General features: G+C 35.0%; 1 protein-coding gene across 9 annotated transcripts in view; it reads right to left on the reverse strand.

Moving 5' to 3' along the window:
- Nucleotides 1-25951, reverse strand: part of PPFIA2 (PPFI scaffold protein A2) — a 352807-nt gene that overhangs the window by 79167 nt on the left and 247689 nt on the right. For all 9 annotated transcript variants that reach the window (XM_087765246.1, XM_087765245.1, XM_087765241.1 and 6 more), the window contains one exon: nucleotides 8746-8862. In XM_087765246.1, coding sequence (XP_087621372.1) covers nucleotides 8746-8862 — 117 coding nt within the window. The remainder of the gene's footprint in view (nucleotides 1-8745; nucleotides 8863-25951) is intronic.

The raw sequence follows: 25951 nt of genomic DNA on the forward strand, positions 1-25951 counted from the left end.
CAGACAATGCTATCAGCTAGCACTGTGCTTGAAGTGTAAAATTCCCCTGCAAAGGTAATGAGACTTTTAAAGCAGTATTTTAACAGGCTTGATATATAGAAGTATATAGGGGTTTCTATTAGGTGGAAAGGAAAAGAAGTTTTTACGACTGAAAGACAAATTAATTTATATGAAACAAAGAGCTGATTTCTTGAAAAATTAAAGATCTGAGAAATCTATTGATTTATCATGTAAATAATGCATAAGTAATGCAGCTTTTCAGTATAATAAAATCCCTATCCTATAGTGTTGAGCACTAAGTATTCATAGTCATGCAGACATACTCAACTGTTAAGCAGAACAGTACTTACAAAATTTTTGCCTAGACTCTTTCAGAGAGAATATTGCATACTCTCCCAGGCTTACTCCTTAGATTCATGAAGACTTCTAATCCCAGCTGCAGCTTTTATCCATATTTCCTTTCACTCTGAAAACTCCTCACCTGCCCAGGTGTGTCAAGCCATCAGTCTGCATTAAGTCCCCCTCAGCACAAGCTTCTTTAATTAGCTTTATCTATATTAAAATCCAAAAAGGGATGATTAGAAAGCCAGAAAGATATCTGCACTGCTTGGAAACTAGCCCATCATCTGGTTATCGAATGTATTTTGTGTCTGAAGTGTTTTATTTCTCTAATTAAGAATGTGAATGCTTTGGGGCAAGGATCACATCTCCCACTATTTTTTATACATCATGCATTCTGACTGCACTCAGTAAACAGCAAAACAAAAAGTCCTTACAGCGAACTTTCTCTAAGTTACAAACACCCCTTTGATGGTTGGTGTTCAGTCCTTACTGAGTCCTCTTTTAAACTGGTGCTTCTGATGAAGGCTACACATATCCTGCCTTCACTCCGTTCTCTGCCATTTCACTATGCTGCCAGTTAAAAGGAAAGATTTTTTATCTATTCATTCAGAACAAAGGCGCACATGTGATATAAATTAATAACTAAAAACTGAAATGGAAAGTTTTCTTCTGCAGTTTTCTACTGACCATACAAAGTGATCAGAAAATTCAAAAATAGCCAAGTCCAAAAATGGAACAGATTCTGATGAATCACCGATCTGAAAGAGACTTGTTACTTTTATTATATTATTTAATTTTAATTTTATTTGATCTGCACTCTGAACATTTTAGCCCACTGTGTTTGCTTTGGCAAAACACCTTTTACTCCTACACGATACAATGTCTATAATTGCTGTAAATGTTTTAACGGATTTTAGTATTTATAAACTACCAGCATTTGATTTAATTATTGGAATATGTTAGTGTTATGAGTAAGAAGAAAAAATGTGATTCTTACATAAGCTGAATGTGAACTGCCTGAGGTATATTACAAGGCAAAATACCCCCAGCTGTTTAACACATGTAAAAAGTACTTACATACAGCTCTGAGTTCCTCATAAAATGTACCATTATTTATTTAGGAGAAAAAGGTCTTTGTTGCACCAGGACGATCAGACTGTTTTACCTGTCCTGGCATACCTATCTGTTTCCACATGCCTAAAATATTCTAGTTTATTTTTCTGTGGGGAAAGGACCAACTATTTTGGTAAAACTGCCCTTACTATGGATAGGACCAGTGTGGTGCACTTGTTATAAAAAGTTGGTAAAAACACAAAACTTGTTAATGAGTTTTAATGGTACACTTATGTATCTTGGAATAAGGAAGAGTTCCCATATTAGCAGGTTATAGGTATCATAGGGACATATGAAATATTAAAAAAAATAAAGGCACCAAATAGGGACAAATAGGCTTTGTATTTCACTAGTGTTTACAAGTTTCAGTTACAAATGTCAGCAATAAAGTTTAAAAATAGAAACAGTGCGCTTCCAAGGAGAAACACCCTGATTTACACTGCACTTAAATGCTTAGCTTTCATGTCTTTAGTGTAACAAGTATCCACGCTGAAGTGCTTTGTCAAGCAGGAAGCCTCCTATGCATACAAGGCATCTTTGAGGATAAAAATAGTCACTCCCCAGGCCAATTCATCTCTGATAAAACTCCATTAACTTCAGAAGAATTATAGCAATGATTTGTTATAAGTTTGAATTAAAAGAGGTGGCATGGAACTTACTGTGGAATATTCTCCAATATGGGCCAGAAATAGGCAATGGATTTTGAATCATCAAGGAAAGAGATCATTATAAGTGAAGGAGATAACTTTAATGGTGGACATTTAAGGTACACAAATATCAGAAGATTAAATGTTTTCCAAAGCAACTTCAATCCTTCTCAATTTGCATATGAGCATTTCCGAAAACATTCCATTTTATTGAATAATTCAACTTCCATGGCTCTTATGGAGCTGAAATAAATATCAGCATGAAATAATGACTTTATTTGAAAACAAAATCCTTATTCTCAGTATCTTATTTTTGGGGGTCCAGGAAGCACCACTTTAAAGGGACACAGTTTGTAGCAAGAAATGAGAGCACACTGTGCCTCCTATCAGCATCAGAGACTCATTCCTGTTTCTTGCTCCAGTTACACATGGTAGATGGTGCATGAGATTCTGCCATAGGTTCAGGCATCCCAATTTGTCTTTAAATATACTAACTACTATTTTAGTAAGGAAAATCTTATATTTGGGGTATCTTGACAAATTATCCTTCAACCATTGTGGAAAACTATTTCCTTCCTCCAGTCTGACCATGGCCATTGATTGGATATAGATGAAAATTATTGCTAGTTCAAAATGGCAAATAAATGTAGAGACATTGGATTCCTCAAGTAACTCATTACTTCATACGTTTACAAGGACTTTTATGCTTTTTGATAAAAATAGAATGAATCATACGTCTTAAAATTACACAGTAAACAGCACAATGGGTTATGAGTTAGATGTTATAATTTGATGTTGGTCTCTGCTGTGTACAATTTTTTTTTTTTCCCCAAACCAAAATATTAGCCTTTGCATAGTCATTTGTCTGAAAAACAAACTAACAGGTGATGAAGTGAAGTTCCATGAAAATATGTGTGGTTTTTATACTGGTAACGTAGAATCGCTCTCTCTCTCTCTAGATATGTGCATTTTGTTCATAATATGAATAATAAGACTATTCAAAGTGACTTCAGCCAGGACTGGAAAAAATGTTTCCAATATAGTTCTACACATAACAAAATAGAACTTTGAAAAAAACCCTTGCATAGGAATAATCCCAAATATTTGTTTTGATGGATTTTCTCTAGAACATCTCACATTTTGGAACTGAGAAGTGCTAGATTAAGTGGAACAGTGGTATGCCATAATCTCTTTGTTTTCTTTTACCTTTGAAACTTTTCTTACAGATTTAAATAATTAATATGATTTCATTACTTCACATAAAAAAATTACACTGATACATGGCAAAACGGCCATGTCTAGGGTTTTGCATATTCTTGGATTACTCTACATACTCATTAATTGTTTCTCATATTTAGTACTTGTCTTTGTTTCATTAGTTTTATCATTGGAATATTTTTTGTTTGCTTTCTCTGTTTTAAAATTCTCCCTAGCCTTTGTACATGAGAATTGGCCATGTAGTTGTCAACGAGAAGGACATTTGCCTTGTTTTATCATCTCATAAAACTGCTTTTGTAGTCAGTCAGAGTTCTGAAGCAATTACTGAATATATTACCACTTTTACTGGGAATTAATATATTACTGTTGGAAGCCTTGGTGCTTCAATCAGAGGACAGTGCATGTGAATATAGAATTTAAAACAGTGCTCTGGCTGCCCTGTAATATAGAATCATAGAGCTAGCTACCTAGCCTACCACCCTCTCGGCACTGTATCATGTCTCAAATGTAGGTTATTTCTCCTAAAAATCCTTAAAAGTTTCCAGTTCTTGAGAATCCTTGACTGATTCCCTTTATATCTGAAGCTACATTTTATATATTTGAAGATAATAAGCTTTCAGCTTACATTTTGAAAATTCTTCTCTCAGGTTATGTTCTCTAGACTTCTAATTGCTTTTATTGCCATCTTCTGAATTCTTCTCAATACAGTCCACATCTCTCTTCAAGTGTGGGATCGAAAGATGGATACAAGACTTCAGCTGAAGCTTACCAGTACCGAGGAAAGTTCAGGAATATTTCACATGTGCTGCAGGTTCTAGTTCTGTTCTAGCTATCCCATCATGGCATTTGCCTTTAGACTGTTGATCCACGGTATTTTTATCATCCCCATCAACCCCCAGATCCATTTCTGCAGAATTATTACAAGCCTGTTTCCCATATTATATAGCTGCTACGTTTGTTCATTCCAGCCTTCCCATACCTTGTACGAATTCTTAAAAAATAACTATGAGGTTTTATCAGAGAGCTCTTTCCATACCAAGAGATGAAGTCTATTCCTACTGGGGTTAGGATCCTACCTCTGTCACTGGCACTCACATCAAACTAAGTTATCTATCTTCAGTGTAGGTCCCACCTTCTGAATAATTCTGCTTGTTGCTCATGAGACACTTAATCCATTTCATCTTCCCCCTTTGTGACTTATGGTAGAACCTTATCTGCATGGATTCCAAGTTTTTCCTACTTAGTATTCTACCAAATGATAAAAACCTTTTTCTACATTGCCCCGTTAACCACCTACATTTATGAAATTTTATGAAAAATCATATACATCCAACCTAAGGGTTGTGGTCAAATGCATCTGTGGGCTTCCTTTTTACAATCTTTCTCACTAAGTAGAAATCCAGTGGTCAGAGACACTCGTGCTTTTACATGTTATAGTCTATTTTTGTGCATCAGCTCCTGAGCTGAGAAAACCAAAGATCACTCAGCAACACCACCTGCACAGCCACACTTTAATCTCCACAATGTATCTTTCTTTCTGAGCTATGAAGCTTATTGAGGACTAAGGGACTGATGAGAACACCAACCCTCCTTGTAACAAAGCTTCATCATCATTTTGGGTTTGCTTAGGATAAATAACCTCTTGCATATTGCTGGTGCAAGAATTTGAGGTGGCAGGTGAATTTTGGTAATCATTTAGGAACACACCTTGACCTCAGGTTTCCCCAGAGGTACATCAGGGTCAATAAATCCTGCTTGTACTGTCAAGAGGGGCTCATCTGTTGTCACTCACTGCTGGCTGTTTCAGGTGGGAAACCATCAGTATTGAGAAGAGGTGCACATAAGCTACTCCCCTGACGAATGGCAAGCTCCTTCTTCACTGTTTGTGCCCCTGCAGAGCTTCACACCTGCCCAGCTTCTTTCCTTTAACATCCCTGCATGCATCCTCCATTGATATCATCTTGATCTCTAATGCTGTTCAGTCCCACCTTTGCAGCTTCCCTACCTGCTTCTTAATAGATTTCCCAATGGGCACTTTATTCACTGGGAATTCTGCCTTTCCTGGCCTTCACTTGTGGGGAAAACAAGCTATCGTCCTTACAGATCAAGTGAAGGATCAGGATGGAGGCAAGTGGTGTCCAGTGGTCACAGATCTAAGTAGGAAAATATCTGATAAGAGAAATAGTTGCATCTGAATTCCCATAGCAGGTGATCTTGGTCAGTTTATTTTTAAACAATTTTTCAGAGTCCTTTAAAGCTCTTCTGTTTGTGCAAATTGGCCTCTTTGCAAGTTTTTGTATTTGCTAGCTTTTAAATTTCTCTTGCATAAGTGATATAGCTTAGAAGCTTTATTGTCATAGAGCAGAAATTTTCAGGTACCTAGTCGAGGTCCCCACTACAAAACATGTGTGACCTTACCTGTTCAACAACCTGGCATCCACCTGCCAATGAAAGCAACTCACAGTGCAATCTGTAGTCTGTTCCAGGCACAAAAAGCTAGATCCAAGAAGCTCCTTGTTGGTTTTTTGTTCTCTTTTCTTTTAAATCAGGATAATTCCATGTCGAAACCCCTAATACTTTTCTATAGCAGATGTCTTACGAAGTTTGGAATTTTGTGGAATCATAATTAAAAGCCATTCACTCATTCTCTTCTTAGAATTTTTCCTTTGGGATTTTTTTTTGTGAATTAATAAAAATTCATAGTTACTACTTCTCATTACTTCTATTTTACCATTATTTTCTTCTTAGATGTTTCATTTATACTTGAAAATGAGTCTCCATTTATGATTATACCCTGTCACCATTACTAAGATTTCTATTTCTTAGATAAAGTAGCTTGATTTCCCTTACTGCTCATTAAAAAAAATACTATGTACTGAGCCATTGCTTTACAGAAATCAATTTATGGTGTAATAGAACAATCTGCTTTTGAACCAATTTTTTTGTCTCATAAAAATATATATACATAAACTACTTTCTATAAGATATATAAACTCTCATTTTAGCATTCTTTGATTTTCAGGTTCTGGAGTGTTTTTTTTTTAACTCATAATTTTCACTATTAGGTTTTTCGTAATTTTTCTATCAGTGTAGATAAACAGACTAATGCAACTTTGGTCATATTGTTTTAATTATTGGCATGACATTAACTTTTCAGTTCTCTGGCAATGTCTCATTTTTCCAAGATTTTTCAAAAAAAGAAAATAAATGGCCCAGAAAAGTTCTTGGACTGTTCTTTCAATCCTCTTGAGAGGAATTAGCTTAAAAGTATTTAATAACTTCTTTCAGCACCTATTCTAAGCATTGCAGTAATGCAAAATATTTCTGTGTTGCTGTACAATGCAGTCAGATTATCTTTTTTTTCCCCCAAGAGTATAGTAATCATTCAGTACTGATACTGCAAATGAGCTGAAATCTATGTTGACATCTTTTTCCTAAATACACAAGAAGTTATTCCAGCTTCAGGACGAATGTTAAACTTTGACACGCCTAATCTCAGAAAACAGTCCAGTCTTCATGTTTTCCATGTTAGCCATGCTGGCGAACTCTTACTGTAGGTAAGTTTAACCTAAGGGATCCTCTAATTGACTACACTGATGTGGGACTACCTGTTCTGGGAACCCAGGCAAGCCCTACTTTGATGTCTGTGTAGACTTTACCACATGTGTAATTGCTGGGAAGTCCAAGAAGACAGTGACTTCCTGAAGGTACTGCTTCAGTTTTACCTGTATAATTGCTGTGACTATCAGCCACAAAGTGGAAACCCAAAATGTAGGACGGACTGAAACTGAACCTTGATCTCCTGTACTATAAGAGGGTGCAAACCATTACCTCATAGCTTATTGTTCTCCATCCCTACTGCTGAAGTTGAAGGAATATTTTCTAAATGAATGCTTAGAGTTTGGGCTTAAGCTGAAGTATTTTACTAAGTGGGGACTTCACCAACTAAGGAGGAACTGATGGTGGGCATTAAGGTAATGGTAGAAAGGTAGAGAGCAGCTAGTGCAGAGGATGTGAATTAGAGTGCACTGGTTGATCTGGAGTCAATATAGCCTCCTGTTAACTTCCTATCTAGTATGCTTTCATTACTATAAGGAGCAAAAATCAGTAAGCACAAGCCTTTAATTCAGCTTAACAAGACCAACTTAAATTGTTTTGATTACGAAGCATAGAAGTTTTCTGGACATAATATTCTAGAAACATTTCATATGTTTCAAATGATAATAATGTGTTACTTTGGCTTTCATTCCTCTTTCATTAATGTTTAAATATGCAGATTTCTTACAGGACAGGTATTTTTATTTCCACTTAGTTCTGCTTATAAGTAATGCGTACAATGGCTCAAAGCAGAAGACATAGGTTGCAAAGAAAGTGGAAAATTAGAGATTTTTAGCTAAGCCGTGTGGTTGTATTTAAAAGCACAAGTGAGTGGGATGTTCACTGTTTCAACAAAATTTCACAAAAAAAGTGTTTGTTTACTGCATGTTTCTCAACCACATAGATCACTCAAAGAAAAATACACACATAAAATAAACCACAAAACATGTAAAATTAATGCTTGCAGTGCAAGTGCGCTCTTGTAAATGGGATTGCCTATAAAATAAATAAGTAATGATGAGTGTTATTTTTTATAAGTGTGATTTATGCCACTGTTCATCACATGTCATTAGACAAAACCACACAATTAGAGATCCAAGCAGCAGCTCTACTCATTTCAGCTGTCTGCCAAATGTTATGTTATGCTTGCACTTTAATTTAATAAGTGTAAAGCAAGACAGGAAGATATGCAACTTCATTTTTATCAGTCTGGGAAACTAAGGCTTAGAAGAAAACCTTGTTTCTAAATCAGATATTCTCTACTTTTTCTTCTCTTTCAGCCTTAAGTGGCAAATACGTAGCCTAAATTCTATATACCTATTTCATATTGAAAGAGTGCTAAGTAAAATGCTTTTCACTTTTCTTTATATGAACATGGACATGAATTTGAAGAGTATCTATACGTAGCACAGAGGAAAATTACTTTTTCTAGTTTTTAGGTCTCTGTCCTCTCCTTACGGACTATTTTGGCAGCATTTTTTGCCTATATATTCTTTTGCATGCATATGCCACTGCACCTTGCTCTTCTGTATGTGACATACAGAGGATCACTCAGCAGGATATAGCATCCTTAATTGTAGCATTCCGTAGAAAATTCCAAGAAAAGTTTGTTATAAGCTGTGGGTCTTACTCAGTACTCTATAAAAGAGCAAGGACCTGCCTATTTGCATTTCTTTTTCATTTAAACAAGCTCATTTTTTGATACTAGTTTCAGTAGGCAGACAATATTCTAAAGAGAAGCCCCATAAAATATTCACGTTACAAAATTCTTGCACCTGATTATTTCTCATATTGGTTGTGTGATCCAATGAAAACTAACATTTTATACCTTTTCATGAACCTTTTGCCCTGGCTCCATTCCTTCAATATGCTCTGATTCGGCAGGCCCTTCTCCAGCTGCCATTTTCCTTTGAATGTGTGCATTTTGTTCACGCAAAGCTACAATCTGCAAAAGAAAGAAAACAAGTGGTCAATACAAATAAGAAACACGAAAACTACCGAGCAGACAATTTGTTAAATCTATTAAAATTTCGATCCTATATTGGCCATTTGTAGCATTTGCAAAATTATGTCTATACATGCAGAGAAGCTTAAAAAACAAACATACATATTAATAATGGCTAAAGGCCGTTAAGAATACAAAGGAACCTACAAATGACAGGGTAGTCAACACTGTCTTGTTTTACCTTCTATCCTTACTTTGTACTAGGGTAATTTTTTTTTCCTTAGCTTGAAAGTTGAAACAGCTGTTAGGCATTGATTTTGTACCACTGCAAGACCAAAACTCATTCTTTCATATAGAACACAATGGATGCCAAACTGGCGTTACAGGAAAACGGTGCCAAAAGGCTATGAATCAAAACCAAGTGATGTAAAATGAAGTGTTAGCTTTCTGTCAACTTCCCGTCTGTTAGCAACTGCAACATACGTTTTAAGTGTTCTTTGTTAAGAAAAACATGTACGGAAAAGTCCTCTACTGTGGTATTCATTGACTATTTTAGTGCATATACAAGTAGGTTTTATTGTATTAAAAACATTGTTTTATTTATTGGTAGTGTTATTAAAAATCGCATGCAGCCACTGGAAAATAAGCTGCTTTGTCTCCTACTTTGTAGCTTACTCTCAGACAATACACAGGATGGAAAGATTCAGGTTCTAAAAAAATTTTACATGGTATATTGTTACAAGTTGGAAGATCTGGCTAATGTAAAACTTCTTTATTTTGAGAAATTGCACAGTTAGATCTCTCTGTACCGTTCTGCTTTCATGAGCACATATAATAAATGATTGAGAGAATGGATAACATTGTGTATTAAACACAGTAGAACACTAGTAGGATGTACATATGCCGTTTTTGGAAAGCTGGTGTAAATTCAAAGGCTTCTATCACTGTATTGTGTCTGCACAAATCCTGAGTCAGGAACACCCTAAAACACTGTCCTGTCCTAGAATACCAAAGCATGGGGTAGGAGGGAAGATTTAAGCAGTACTACCTGGTAAGCATGTACAGAAGCCAAGATTTTGTGGAAGATTTAATTTAATTTAATTTAATTTAATTTAATTTAATTTAATTTGATTTTAATTTACATTAAAATATATTTACTTTGATCTGAATAATTTAGTTTGAAAAAAAGTTTTTCTCAAATGTGTTTTTTAACTTATGTTTAAGTTCTCATTGTAAAGACCATTTGAATCAGCTCTGACCAGCATTTGAGATCTCAGGGACACATCACTTTAAAGAACTCTTCCTTAATATAAATGTTGAAAACCGCTGTGTTATGAGTCAGGCTGATTCACTGCTCACTAAGTTCCAAGTTACAGCCCTTGTAGAACTCGTGTGACTCTCACTGACTTCAGTGCCAAGACGGAGACTTGAGGGCAACATTTCACCCAAAGCAATTATAGGAAAATATGAAAGAGTAGGAATTAAAACTGTCTGAGACAACCTGTGTCTTCTGGGGTTGTACAAATACACTGAGCTTTAAAACATTTTGCTTAAATAAGAGAACTAGGTCTGTCTTAAATAACAGAAAATGGTCTTTATAATCTCATTAGCATGGATTCCCTTTTTACACAGTAAGCGGCAATTTAACAACTTTTTTTTTCTGAATAGCTTTACTAATTTCTTTTTCTTTATGGTTCAAATGGTTCTCAAATCTAAACTAAAGAAATTATGGTTCCAACAAAGCAAAATTAGCCATCAATTAGTGCTAAAAGTGACTTTCAGGTAGATTACGGGAGATACTTCAATGTATATTTTATAAAATTATGATTTATGGAGAGTAATTATACATCATGTGAAACAAACATAAAATCACAGGATACGTTAACTGGCAGCCAACAATAAATCTGGAGTTTCATATGACAGTCTTTCATTGATCCATTAAAAGCAGACTTCACTATGAATTATCACCTGTGTCTAATACAAATCCTTAATTGTCCCTGTGCTCAATAAGAATATTGTATAAATACTACTGCAAAATTTTATCATTTCATCACATATTCCACAATAGTTTATTATTTCTTAGCCTCTGCTGGTCTTTAGATATCCTAGGATCATCACTTTCCAAGTAAATAAATAAATAAATAATAAAATTAAATCAAATTATCCCTTCAAAGTGAAAGGCAAAAAAAAAAATACAATATTGTGCATCATTATTTGGGGGGATTCACTTGGTTTTTGAATGTTTGGGAACAATTTCTTTACCAAAAATCCATCATTGTTAAAGCTTATTGTTTCAATGGTTTTATTATTGTAATGAATGCAGAGTAACTATATACAGGAACAACATGGAGTCTGGCATGTCTTAAAAGTTTCAGCTCTAGGGCAGCTGTCAGATAACAGATCTAAGTTGTGAAGAACCACACAGCTAACTTGCTTTCATACTTGTTCTCTCTTCTTGATTTAATGAATAAATTAAGGCAGAATTAATGCTCCTAAGGAAGCACGGAAATTCTCCTGTGTCTTACAAATAAACATGAATTTTTACTTTTCGGCTTGTTGAAGCAAAAGGTTTTTAATTGCTGTTACACACATGTTTATTACTTACTTATTTCTTATTTAACTTGAACTTTCAATAATGTGCAAATTATTTGCAAACATGTTCATTTAATCACCAAACAATTTCTGTAACTTTCTACACAGGTAGCCGAAACATGCCTGAATGGATGATGAGGATGATGAAATAGGTGAAGGTGAAGACACAGACGACTCTAAATTTTTTCCTAGGTAGCCTTTGAATTTTCTTAGAATTCTAATGATCATTACAACAGCCGACAGCAATAATAGCAGAGATCTAGGTAAGAAACTGATTGTTCAATATAGATAAAACTCAGTAATATTACTTTTGAGAAATAACTATTTCTTATATTGATGCTGTTACGTTTATGATATTCAACTTAACATATCTACCACAAAACATGTCTACAGACAGCTTTCCAAGTACCTACATACTATTTAACCTTCTAAGGTAATAATTTTTGATTTAATTCTTAATGGTTTTCACACTAAGTTCTCTTTTGAAAAAGGGTAACATACTTCAGAATGGCTTGATATCTGCTAAAAACAAAACAAAATCCAAAAAATTAAAAGACAGATTAATAGAAAATAAATGTGCATAAATACCATTGTTGTATTTACCATTGTTGTACCCCAAACTGGACAATCAAGCTAAACATTCAAGTCTAAATAATGCTTGCTAAAATATGACCAAATATACCACATTTTTTTTCTTATCAACTTCTGATTGTAGACTTCAAATGATTAGATTCCTTTCCTAAATTGCATTCACAGACATTATTTTCCTATTTAGCACACTTGTCAAGATTTGACCTGGACCACAGCAAGACATTTCAATGTGACTCTAATCTGAAGTCAGTGTAAAATTGCAGAGATGCTAGTATCTCCATAGTTAAGTCTAAAGATAGCTTCCTGTCGCAAGTCTAAATTTGGCTCCCTGCTAACTTTGCCAAGCTCAGTCAGCTGAACTGAAAAATTGTTTTTTGATTGAGAAAAATGAAACAATGGTTGTGAATTTAAGAAGATTAAAATCTAGAGTACTACTTTTCTAGTTGGACCTTTCTAACTTTTATGGCTTAAGCCCATAAAAATATCCTACAACCGAAAGAAATATTGCTTTTATCTTGTTCTCTTCTCATAGGCATGTTGGTCTTCACCATTCTTCTCACTTTTGTTGTCAGTTTTTGTGACTGACAAGGGACAATTTTATAACACTGAAACTTTAAAGAACTTCCATCTATTTAGATTCTGTTTTCTGGATTTCAAAGGTACATAGAAACAAGTGGCACAATTTCTAAAGCCCCACTCTGCCATAATAATTCTGAACATAACCTTACACAACTTCTAGATTTTTGTCTGAACTCTAAAATCTCTTCAACCTTCCTAAAGCCCGGCTTTCTGAATTACAGTTTTGCTAAACATCCCTACTATATTACCAACATAAATTCCCTCCAAAATCTTAGTAGAATTTGTGTACATTATTTACAGACATCGTGGAATCATACGTTTTTATGAAGCTAGGATTCAGGAATTCAGATTCAAAATTACAACTGGTCTTCATTTCCATAAATGATCAAAACTACATCTCACGCCTGCAGACATGAAAATAGTAGTCTGAATTCAGGTGTTAAGGGAATATTCATTTCATATATTAAAATACACCATAGAACAGGATATCAATACATAAGCCAGAACTGATCTGAAGAAGTACCTGATATTACAGAACCATACCTATCACCCATGCTGGTGAAAAAGGACAGTGTAATAAGAAAATTGTTTCATAATGAATAAAGATTATACAAGACTATAAATCAGTAAGCAATAGCATAAATTCCATCTATTTAGCAGGAGAAACAGTCTGATTACTATCCGTAGTAGGACAATAAGACATACAAATGAAAGAAATAAAAGATTCAAATTGTAGTTGCAAAAACTACCAAATTATGAAGGATAATCAAAAAGGAGAGGAAAAATCAGCACAAAAAATGGCAACATTTGAACTAGGCTCACTGGACAAAATAAAAATAAACTGGAACACACAAACTATTCATGAAGATGCAACAGATTTATTCGTGGTGACAAGCCTCTCACAAGACATAAAATGAAGCAGGAAAAAGCATTTCCAACCACATGTTTACTTATGGCATTTTACAAAATAATAATTAATTTAAAATTATTTGAGAGGTGTGAGGTCAGAATCCATTTCTAAACATATAAAATCCTAAATGACTGGGTACCTCTGCTTCTAAAATTTAATAAGTTCTCTACTTCCCATTGTTTGAGCAGCCATTCGTTACCTCATTATAGTTTCAGGCTTCAGATAATTAACTTTATTATGAATACATAATATACTTACCTATAACAGCAACGAAAAGGAACTACCAATTTATTACACTTGTTTTATTAACATTTGCCTACTATAGATCTATTTTTTTATTACGTACTTGTTGGTCTGTTCGGTCTAATGTCATTCAGAAATCTGTCTTACATTTACATAACTTCGGTCATGTCTCTTTACTCCTGACAAACATATCTCGAGCATCTATGGAAAAGTTTTTATTAGATTTCCTAAGTGCAGTAACTGGGTCACTGCCAGACTTTCCCTCAAAGCACCAGAATTCTTCAACTCCTTATGGTTTTGTTCAGAGAGATGTGTGATATTTTGGCTGCTTTTTGCCCTGTGTTTTGTGTTTTTTGTGTATGTATGCTGAATGAAAGATGACTGCTACTTTGCAACCAGACGTGTAAGTACAAGCCTGAATTAGTTTATTTTCTTGATCAAATTACTTTAAATCCAGTAAGAAAGCAGCACATAGCCTACAAAATACCAAGAAACTTGTCAGATATGGTTTAGATATAAGATATAAATACGCATGAAAATATTTCCCTGTTCAAATATTAAGTTGAAATCCCTCCAGGTTGGTGGAAAGGAACTAAATGCATTCATTTTTCTGTTATGAATCACAGAGATATTTGGTCCATAAGTAGGGCCAACAACTCCAGGAAGGAACAATGATAACTTTAGATGGGAAGAATGACTTTGTAGTTGAAAGCTCAGGGGGGCTCAGTGTTTGGAATCTGAGATGATCACTGGTGATGTTACCTGGTAAGATTTGGGGTGAATCAGAGAATGCTGACGAGTTAGGGACCAGACAAAATAATGCCCTTGCCAGTAGGCTTTCCTTGTAAGTGTTCTGACATGCTCAGGGAGAAGCTGTTGTTACTATCAATGTATATCATATACTGTAAGTTACAAGGATAGTATTCTGGGTACTTTTCCTAAACATAACAATTTTCTTTGCTTGAAATCTTGGCTCCTAAGGCCTTGTTCCCAGTGCTGCTGTTCTGTAAAAAGTGAGTTCCCTATATCTGACCCCAGCACAGAGCATAAGTCTACTTAGAGCAAAAATGCTAAGTTTCAGCCTTTGGCATCCTGTATCACCCAGTGACTTAAGGCAGAATTACAATAACTGAGCTGAAAAGCTTGAACTGATCTGTCTGGCACAGAGCAGGATAACTGAAAAGCCAAAATGTTGAATGCTTAGATTAAAGTGGTTATCTGATTCCTTCTATAAACGTTGGAGAGAGAAACATTGCCAGCAGGTCTTCTGTGTCTGAAATAGGTGGGCTGAACGACACGCATATCTTTTCTCCTGACTGAAGGGCAAACAGTCATGTTAAACTAGAGGCTCCCATTATGATGGCTAAATTTAAGCAAGATAAATACCATCAAAGGACTGAAGAAATTGCAGAAATAACTCAAGTTATGAAGTAAAAAGCATGCCTGTAATATGGTATTATACACTAAACTAGTCCTGCCCACTTCACAGACACTGTTTCAGTTACCTTTTGTATGCATACTTCCATTCTCACAGTACGTATACAATGCAGAGTACTGTACACAGTATGGTACAGAGAAAAAAAATAAATTCAGTTATATGTTTTCAAAAGTATATGGCCTCTGTGGAGGCTCAATAAAATCCTATTCTAATTTTTAAAATAGTTGCATAATCAATTTCTCTATTGACTTTTTCTTTAATGTTTTTGCTATTTAAATTGTATCTAAAACCACCTGCCAGTAAAGGATTTAAATGTAATTACTGTAATCATCTTGATTTAATTTTACTTTCTGTTGAATAAATGATTACAGTATGTAGAGATATAAAGATATGTAATTTAATTAATAAATATATAAGGCCAAATGTTTACAGAGGTTTCTTTTTACAGGATTCTTTCTCAGAACACTAGGAAATTTTTACTTAATTATTTCAAATTTTCTACTTCAAATTTATTTAATTTATCATTAATTTAAATAGTTTTAGAACAAGTTAAATGTAATGTTTAGTTGTTAAAAGAGGCTCTAAACACACATTTATAATGTTAGGCCCTTAAAAACAGTAAGAACCTGGATCACTTAAAAAATTTAAGGCATTAAAGGAAGACAATTATTTTAAGCTTTTGAAAAGCTATTTTATATAAACTTGTTCTACCTTAAACCACTGAACTTGTTTTTTGATCTTCCAACATTGAAACAAATCTGTCCTAGGTAATTAAACTCACTGATAACCATGTTTTACTTTGCTACAGCTGACAGATCTAGAAGCCTTTTTGTTTAATCTCTTCTTATCAAGAAGTTGTTTCTTTTTACATGGATAGTAGCTAAACCAAACTTCTTGTGACTATATTGTGTCAGTTTTCCATCCAGCTCTTATTTATGTAAGTCTTTCAGAGAACAGTGAAATTGCCTACTTGGATGTCCTCCTACATTATTCTATCATAACAGTCTATATTTAAACAGTGTTAAATATCAGATTTCAGTCTACTGAGAACATAATTCAGACTCCTGGTCCACCTCTGACTTTGCTTTAATTTTGACAGGGATAGCTTGTGTTAAGCTTTAATCAACGCTTATCATTTTATATGGTAAATATTAAGTGTAGCACAGGGAATAAAGGATGGTTAGAGACCGAGGTCATTTCCTTCTGCTTCAATGGAAATTTAAATCCTGATTCATAAACATAAATGTAGCCTTTTCCAGTTACATTTCTAATTTGTGTTAACCTCAACACAGCCTTTCAGAAGCCACTGGTTAGAGAGTTCAGAGATATTTAAGCAGGGTGATTGAAATTGTTTCAATTGTACAATAAATTTGTCATTATTAATATTTTATTTTAGTTATAGAGCCAGCAATGGACATAAATTTTCTTGACATTTTATATGTAACTTTTGAAAGGAATTATAATGGTAATCAGAATTTTGTATTTTCAGAATCTTGTATAAACAACACACTACATTTCTTTCACTCTTTGGTGGAGGAAAAACACAGCAGGGGATGCACACTTGAGAAACCTTTTCAGGAAAAACAAATTGATCCTTTTTTGAATCTGAGTAAAAAACAGGTATAAAGAGGAGATTTTTTCATGAGGGGAAGGGCATTTTAACCAAACTAAGACAATTATGTGAGATTTTATGTGCTCCTGAGGGCAAGTTTAAGAAGGATGCATCTCATTTGGGGGGGTCACCTGGACATCTGCTGTAAACTGTAAGAACAGGACTTACATAAAAACCTCAGATATGTCAAAATATTAATTTTAATTTTATTTCTCCATGAGTAAAAAAGGATTCTTTTAATAATCCTGTTCAAAAGAGACTTTCAATATTTAATTAGAATCCCACTGGATAGTTCCAGCTTTTACTGCAATTTTAATGACTCTGTCAGTTGAGGTGTGACAGATTTAGCTGCAGTACTTTAAGACATTCGTGCCTGCATCCCCTCAGTCTGAGTTTAACAGCAGAATACCAGAAGCAGCATGAGTGCGTGCCCAGGAGTTGCTGTTCACAAGTTTCCACTTCAACACAGTCGCATACAGGATGCAAAACTAGGAACTGTGGTACCCAAGGCACAGAAATGCATTCTCTGTTATAGGGGCAGGGGATGTTATACAAGTACAGAGAAAAATCTACTGGGGATTTGAAATTTCTTAGCAGATTCCTCCAGTCTACAAAGTTAATGCACTTTACAAATCAAAGGCAAAACAAATTGTCACAGTGGTGTCTGAAAATCTTTCTATCCCCCACTTTGCAGCATACACTCCTTCTTGTCCCACTGCTTTGTGGGACAGCCTAATGACAGCTGAATTATAGCAATTCCAGTATAGCATAGTATACACTTACTTGCATATGTTTTCACACATATTCCTATCACTGAATAAACCACTGATAAGTTTGCACGACAGACCACTCAGGAAATCATAAACAAGAACTCTCTACAGGTGTTATAATGTGATGGTTTAGAAGTAGTCAAACTAGTATGAAAAAATTTGAATGGAATTCTGTTTTTACAGTATAGTGGCAACTTTTTACAATGAGCAATTAAATTTTGCCTGAAAGTAGATACATTATTAAGATTTTTAATTTGCTATGGCAAGAAGATTAGCCATTTCTAGGCTTTAAACATATTCCAATTGAACAGTTTCATTTTCAAACATGCCTAAAATACACATCCTGAAGAACTGGGGGAAACCCCTACATTCATACCTATGAATATTGCACATGTCCCTCTGTATTTGTTTATGTTGTATTACGTGCTCTGGAACGAGATAAGAAACCAGTCAGGAAAGGCAAAATCATGACACAGCACCTTCTGGCACAATAAATCATATTTTGCATGAAAGAAACCACTTCTAAGTTACATCATGCTGTCGTTTAGCAGGATCCCAGAGGAAGCCTTGCACCTGACAAGCTACAGGGTCTTCCAGTAAGTAGCACAGAAGTGGATGTACCCACAGGCCCCACAGGACAGCGGTTGGATCATGAGCTCCCACAGTGCGAAGCAGAAGTACCAACCAAGTGCTAGCTGCCCTGAAGAGGCACGCTTGGAGCACTACAAAGGATCTCAGGATTAGCAGCTTGATTGCACTGCAACAAGACCAGTTTGAATTTCAATACGTAAAGCAGTGCACTGGCTTAGGTGGTCTTGGCGGACATCATCCTGACACTTGCCATTTAAACTCTCACAAGACTTCCTTTTCTGAATAAAAACTTCTATACTAATCAACATGACTGAACCAACTCTAGTCATCCACTAATGACGACTTTCTTAGCTTGTCATAAAGATCAACCATGTTTTAATTATTTCCATCAATTAATGGGATTGAGTCACAAATTCTGATTGGCTTAATTTTCTACATTGATCAAAGGAAGAGCCCAAGTAGGGAGCTTACCTCATCTTTGAATAACAGTGATGAAACATGTACTAGTGAGACGGTCCAGTAATAAGACCACCAAAGTGTTACTGAAAAGCCAGGGGGAGAGGTGGTGTGTGTGGCTCAACCACCTTCTCACCATTCTTTACTAGACAACAGCAGATGAAAGTCGAAAATTCACAAGCCTGTCTAATAATGGAAATTCCTTCTCATCTACTGAAGTGTCTGACTTTGGTAGATGGGATAAAGAAGGGATTAAGGCAAGAAACTGATTTTTTTTTTTTTTTTTTCCAACAGACAAGCAAGTAGAGAATTTTGGAGCTATCCATGTATAAAATGAAATTAATAAAAACACATGGAAAAGTGAGGTGTTGGCTTGTGGTGGGGGGGGATCTTTCTTCCCAGAGTTGTAGCTAAAATCTCAGTACATTTCAGTATAATGACCAAATGAACTGTGTAGGACTGATGACGGGCTATATACATAGAATTTGAGAGAGTGAATGCAAGATGCTCTTCAGGCTATCATAAATCCACATTCTGACTTCATAAATCAAACTTCTCATAAATCCATAGAGTCTTTTAAAATAACAGATAAAAATTAATCTCCTTGAAGATGGCTTTAGTGCTGAAATGCTTTAGTTTTTCCATTCAGCAATGCAGGCTCTAAGCTTTGCAACCAGTTATATTTAAAAGCACAAATATGGACTTTGAGCTTTATTTTCACAACAGTAGGAGTTAAAATAACTATGGACTGTACAGCATTGTAATCAACATTAGCCACAGTTTGAGAGAACAAAAGAAAAGAAAACAAGCCTTTTCAAATTGCAAAAATAACTTTGGAAGGTGGGGAATGAAACCTTCAGCACTAAGAATGCACTTTGGGCTCACTGTGGGGGAAGAAAAAAACATAGAAGTTTTGGGTTTTTTTTAACTTAGCACTTTGTCTTCTCTCCCATTCAACTACTTAAAACAAAAAGAATCAGACAAATTTGCAAGTAGGGCTTTTGTAGCACTCTGAAAATTCACTTGTAAACTAAGTGTTCGTGTCTGACTGACAACCTCAGCTAGGTTTATTTTATATTTGCCTGGATTTCAGTGTATTTTATTGCTATTTAAGTGGTGAGCTTTCCAGAAACTTTGCACAATTGAGCCCTTTAAAATGTGTTCTGACGTGTCAGGAAAAATACTGCTTTATTCAAAGAAAAAACCTGTAGGAGTTACAAGTAATACATATTTTCAACATTTTTATGTCATAAATTCTTCTCTTCCTTCCTTTTTGGGATTGTTGACCTTTTATTAACACTGCTGTTTAGCTTTCATTGCTATGGAGAAATAGTCATTAAGATGGAATCATCCTTGTGAAGGAGCCTTTATAACCCTTGGAGATTAGACAGTATAAGCCTAATGAAAGCAAATCTTGTACGTTTGTGCTATATGGAGCTTAAATAAGTGGAAATTGAAATAGAATCTCTACAGTCTTACTCCTAATGGCCAAGAAGCATTGCCTTGTCATTACTAGAAATCCAGCATTTGCTAGCGAGCTCTGCAAGATAATGTACATTCAGATTTATAGTAACACTTTTTAAGCTGATCAGAGGAGCGTTGTGAAAGACAGTTGACTTAAAAAGTCAGGGGGTCTTTACCTTGTGGCAAAAGGAGGAGGTAGTACACTGAGCTCCAGTCCTTGGTTACAATTCTTTTATGGTTTAAGTAAGTCTTTACCATCTTCAGGTTCTGTCAAAGAAAGCTAAAACATCTTGCTCCTGCAGCTTGATTATTTCATTCTTATAATCTTGATATAGGCACTGTTCTCTGCGACCCTGCTTGTATGGTGGCTAGCACTTTCAGGCTCTGCTTTCATGTCACTGAAGTGCAAATAATGAATGACAACATGCAAAGATGACATGAGATGCTCTGAATCTGTGGCAGATTCATAATTTTAACTGGAAAACATGAAAATACTAACCACACGTGTGATCTTTTACTGTTGGTGATTTGTGCTCATGATAACTACTGACAGGCCCTGGCTATCAGTGTTTTATTGACATGCCTATGAAGGTCACCTCTGTTCGTGCCAAGGGTACTGTGGTCCAGTGGTAGCCCACAGCCGTGGCACTCAGCTGGCTGCAGCAGGGGACCGCTCGCAGGACCTCCTGCCATCCGTTTACACCATCACTGAGCCCTGACTCCTTCTGAACACTAAGTGGCTGGATCAGCAGTCATTTTTGTACTTTAAATGTAATAATACACTAGCATTTTAGGCTGGTAATAAGGCAATAGGGTTTATTAGTCTCCTTTGCTTCATTATGAATTCTGAACCAAATTAAGTGTTACTGTGTAAATAACTGTCTTGTGCTATTGCACGTAGTCTAGAGCATGCACCATTTATTTCTATGGTGTACTGGCAACACTTTGTAAACAGAATAGGAGTCATTTAAAGCAATTGTGCAGTTGCTATTATGAAAAAGAATATCTGTCAAGATTTTTCACAGAAGATTACCAGGTACATTTCAGTACATATTCTTCAGAAATTCTTATCTAAGTAAACAAAAATGTGCTACTTTTAATTTGTTGCAAAAATTGTATGAAATATGATACAGTGAAAGAACTGTCTTTTACAGAGACTAGCACAATGGAAAAATAATAACAAATATCAATTACGTGGTTGGATTATACTGTGTATTTGACACCTGCTGATTAATTTCTCTTGCTTTTTTTCTCCTAATCAAGCTCAACAAAATAGTAGCAAAATTATTATTCTGTCATTATTACTCTCACAAAGACACTACTAATGTACCCAAACCAGGATACAAAAGCCCTAGAGTTCGTTGGTTAGTACAGGGACTGATTTCTAGTTGGTCAGAGCTGAGGATGGATTTGGCAGAAATATTATGATCTTCATTGTTTTCAACAATATATGAGTTATTGAAATATATGTGTACATATATATATGAGATGTATATGATAATATAGACACCAATATTTTATATATGTGTGTATATACATACACACACCCTCTGTGTGTATATATACACACACATATATATACCCTGTGTATGTATATATATATATGTGGATACATACATTTAGACATACAAACATATTTTTAGTGTCCAGGACATTGAATATAAATAAAATAATGTGCCTCTAGGGCTTTATGTTGTTGCTCTTAGTACATAAGCACTTAATTGATAACTACCCATGCTTAAGGTAAACAATTTGGTTTGAAATACCCTACTCAGGTTAAAATGAAGTATTTAGGTATTTGCACTGCAAATCTATATGAAAATACATTCTGATTACATTAATATATTTTCCTCTGAGTAAAACCAGTCTTCCTCAAACAAAATTTTCTATTCTTTGTCTGCATATTGTCACCTAGAGACTTTGAGATTGTTTAGATTTATTTTGACTGGACACATCTGTTATGAAACCGCCACTATTCTGCATGTGTAGTTTTATTAGACTTTCCTATATAGTGTATCTGTATTAAAATCACCACCTGTGCTACTGATTGTACAAAACATGAAAATACAACAGACGATAGATAGGAGATGAGTAAAAATCCAGAAAGGAAATGAACCTTACCCTAGAACTACAATTAAAGAATATCAAAGCCCTGATCTGCATGCACAGACTGAAGAAATCCCAAGTTAAATCTAACTCCCAGTCTGTTGAAATCAAAGCACAGTAGAGTGAATTAAAGTCTATATTTCAACTATTAAACCAAATGTACCCATTTAATTTTAGTCAACATTTTAATACTTTTCAATGACATTCTTACTGGGAATAATTTTTTCCCACAGATTTCTCCAGTAAAAATCAAGGATATGGCTCTCACTGATGCAATTTTTATATATTTTTTAATGATAAAGAACATTCTTTATAAGTGGAAATTCTATAATAATGTTTTTATTCTAGGATTACTGCAGAAAAGAATCTAACATTATAGTCATTTTCTAATGCAAAAGAATTATACATATGGTTTCTTTTTTTCTTCTTTTTTGTAAGCATGGATTCTACACGATTAAAGGTGTCCAAACTACACTCTCTAGGTGAAATGTCAAGGAAGCTGGATCATTTCTTATGGACTGAACCAAGTAAAACAAGCCCTCTACAACTCCTCTTGGAATAATTCCACCTATACATTGATAGTCCTTATTAATATTAATGAAGGTTATTTAATATTTCCTAGTGCTGATATTTTCGAATCAAGACCCCAAAGAAGTATGAGTATCTAATTTTGCCCCATCAAACCCAAAATACTTTTTACATTTTTGGATCCTAAGTAAAATTATTTCCATATTTCTATTACAGACATATGATGGAAACATGTTTGCACTAAAATAAAAAATCCCTGATTTTAAAAATCTGATATGACTACTTAGGTAAGCATTTACCAAGATACATCTATCCTTTGTATATCCCCAGCACAGACTCTGCTCCTATTTTTCTCACAAGTATTTTATCACTAAACTGTTTTATCAGCGTTAGCAGAGCAGTAGCAAAATGGCAATAATTTTCTTCGTAGTCTGTCAGTAACAAATGTGGAATCAATTTGTCACACTTGTAGACCTTGCTTTGCCTCTTGACAATGAAGGGCCAATACAGACCTTTGAGTGGCAAATTACTCTTGATTCACGTTATTGCTGACACTGCTCATAGACATTAGTTTTTACTGTCTTGCTAGTTAACTGCCTTATGAATTTGCAGAATACTCTTAGAGCTGCACATGCACTGTTGGGTTGAGGTGATCTAATATGACAATACAAATGATAAATTTTTTGGTTCGTATGTTAATGGAATATTGGTTAGTAAATATGAACTTACTGAAGCTTAAAGTTGATTTTATTTATTGGCTCATGTCATTAATTTAAATCTTTTATTCAAATGCAGCATGTAAGGCCTATTCATACATTAAAAAATCGATTATGGAGAGTAATAGGCATAAAACATAATACTGTGATCTTGTTAAACTACTTAAAATCTGGTTTGAGAGTTAGTGGATGTAGATGTTCCTAACAAATCATGTAATATTTAACAAATATATACACAAAATTGCATAATAATTTCAAATAAGCACATTAAACAAATGACAAAATTATATATTCCAGCAGATTAAAGACAAAGGATAATGGATACGTTTTGCATTTTCATCAAGATGGATGCACAAGATTGTTAATGATAAAGAATCAACAAGACTGATTCTTGCAGTGAAATTATCTTGATCCACATGAAAACTCATTTTACAAATGTCAAATGACCCTGAAGCCGAACCAGACAGAAAGATAATCAACTACGTTCTTAAACCTGAATTCAGACCTCCAATGCAGGATAAAATGACATACATTTCAAAGTTTATGAATCCCAAAATAACAGATCAAAGAGAAGGGATGTATTCTTTCTGAAGTGTCATGAAAGGCACTGTGTGCATACTGTGAACAAATTAAACATTAGACATTAAAATTTCCACTGATATCCTTTGTACAAGTAATAGTGCGGTCTACAATGCAAATCAGCTAAGCATGACTTTAAATATATGCTATGTTCTTTACTTTAGCAAGTTGGTATGTTTAAAGTAAGGCATTTGCTGACATAACCTTATGAAACCAGGGCCAGTGAGAGTTGTATTCCATTGATTTGTAAACTCTGCCAAATACATGACGTTAAATCCAATCTGAAATTATCCCAGTGTCTAATCTCATGCAGACTATGAACAATCCCTAAGCTAACCATATACAAATAACATTCCAGTTTCATTAATCTCCTGGAATTTTCAGGTGTGTAGGCAAACTATTGTGAAATATGCTCAGCCACACCTCTGGCTCCTGCCACCCCTGTGTTCTCTTAGCTTATATTTCTTTGGCTGTCATCCCATCTCCTCTTTCTCCCTTTTTTCTACTTTGGGTGAGGAATACGTGGTAAATAAGAAATCCACAAAACCTGTGCTAGAAACTTAGAGCTTTGCTCTTCTGTAATTCTCTGGAATAGAGAAGATATTAAAAAATCCATTTATCAGTTTCTGAGACATGTTCTTCAGCTTCACGGCTCTGTGTCATGTATTGATATACTTCTTTGTTGTTGTGCAGAAATGTCAGGCATGCTCCACGATCCCTATTTACTGATGCATATAAAACATTGTACAGACCCCCAAAATTACTCCAGTAACTCAACCTCAAAAGATCCAGAAAACAGAAACTTTCCATACACGCTGCTTAATTGCAGAATAGTTGTGTTATGTAGTGAGCCCTGAATACTATGTCCTACAGTTATTTAGACTCAGGACCTCACAGAGGCTGCATGCCTGCAGCCCCAGCCTCTCTTCCATTAAAAAAACAGGCATGGAGCTGGAGTGAGGGCATGTACTCAGTATTTAACTCCCAAGCATGGAGTTACGATAAGGTGAGCACGCTAGGATTCATGCAGCATACCAGGATTTATGCGGTGTACCAGGACAACAATTGTCTGGCAGACTGTGCACCTGAGCAGATGCTATTACAGCCACCAGCTGTCAAAAATCAAGTTACACAATTTAGCCAAGTTCATCTATCAATACTTACAAAGTCGATCATCACACCCATGAATTCTATCAGATTGCATCCTACTTTTTCTGCTGTAGGAACAGTAAACCCGTCACCCCAGTTAAACTAACCTTGATGCTTTAGGAGCAAGAATATTCAAAAAGGACCATATTAGCCTGAGCCTTGTGAGTGATGTTCGCAGAGTGCTTATGATACTAAAAACGGTGATGTCCGCCACATGTACTGCACAGGTCACTGCGCTACCTTGGCTTTACAGTAATGCCTTCTGTTCCACAGCTGTATGAGCAACGGACACTACAAGGCAAATTTATACTATAAATGCTCTGGAGCAACAACCGGGTTTTAGTATTTTTTTTACAACAAAATGGTGTCCTGGTCCTTTACTGGAGCTCTGTTGGGAGTGTAGTAATGCAATAATAATCATAGTAAAAATGTGTAATAAAAGCTCTGCAATATAAATGTGAAGATGGAATATATTACTACTAAATGTACCAGTAAATACTTGTATTTCTGCAGCACTCTAAGTTGTAATTAAGATTAGGCCACATTTTTTTATGCAAATAGAATTACAGTTTCACCCCAAAGGCAAAAGTCTGAAAACTTAGGCCACAGGTATTATAAAAATGAGAATATAACATTTAAACCAAAGAATGGAATGAATATGTCACAGATTTCCTAGATACTTTTCTTTAATTATTTGGACCAAAGAGTTGGAAAAAAGAAAAAATGTGAAGGACTAAAAATTTGTCATCACTTGCTTAACAATAA

The sequence above is a fragment of the Nipponia nippon genome, unplaced genomic scaffold, assembly GCF_047370975.1.
Source record: "Nipponia nippon isolate SJK-2023a ecotype South Korea unplaced genomic scaffold, ASM4737097v1 scaffold_3, whole genome shotgun sequence".
NCBI classification, from domain to species: domain Eukaryota; kingdom Metazoa; phylum Chordata; class Aves; order Pelecaniformes; family Threskiornithidae; genus Nipponia; species Nipponia nippon.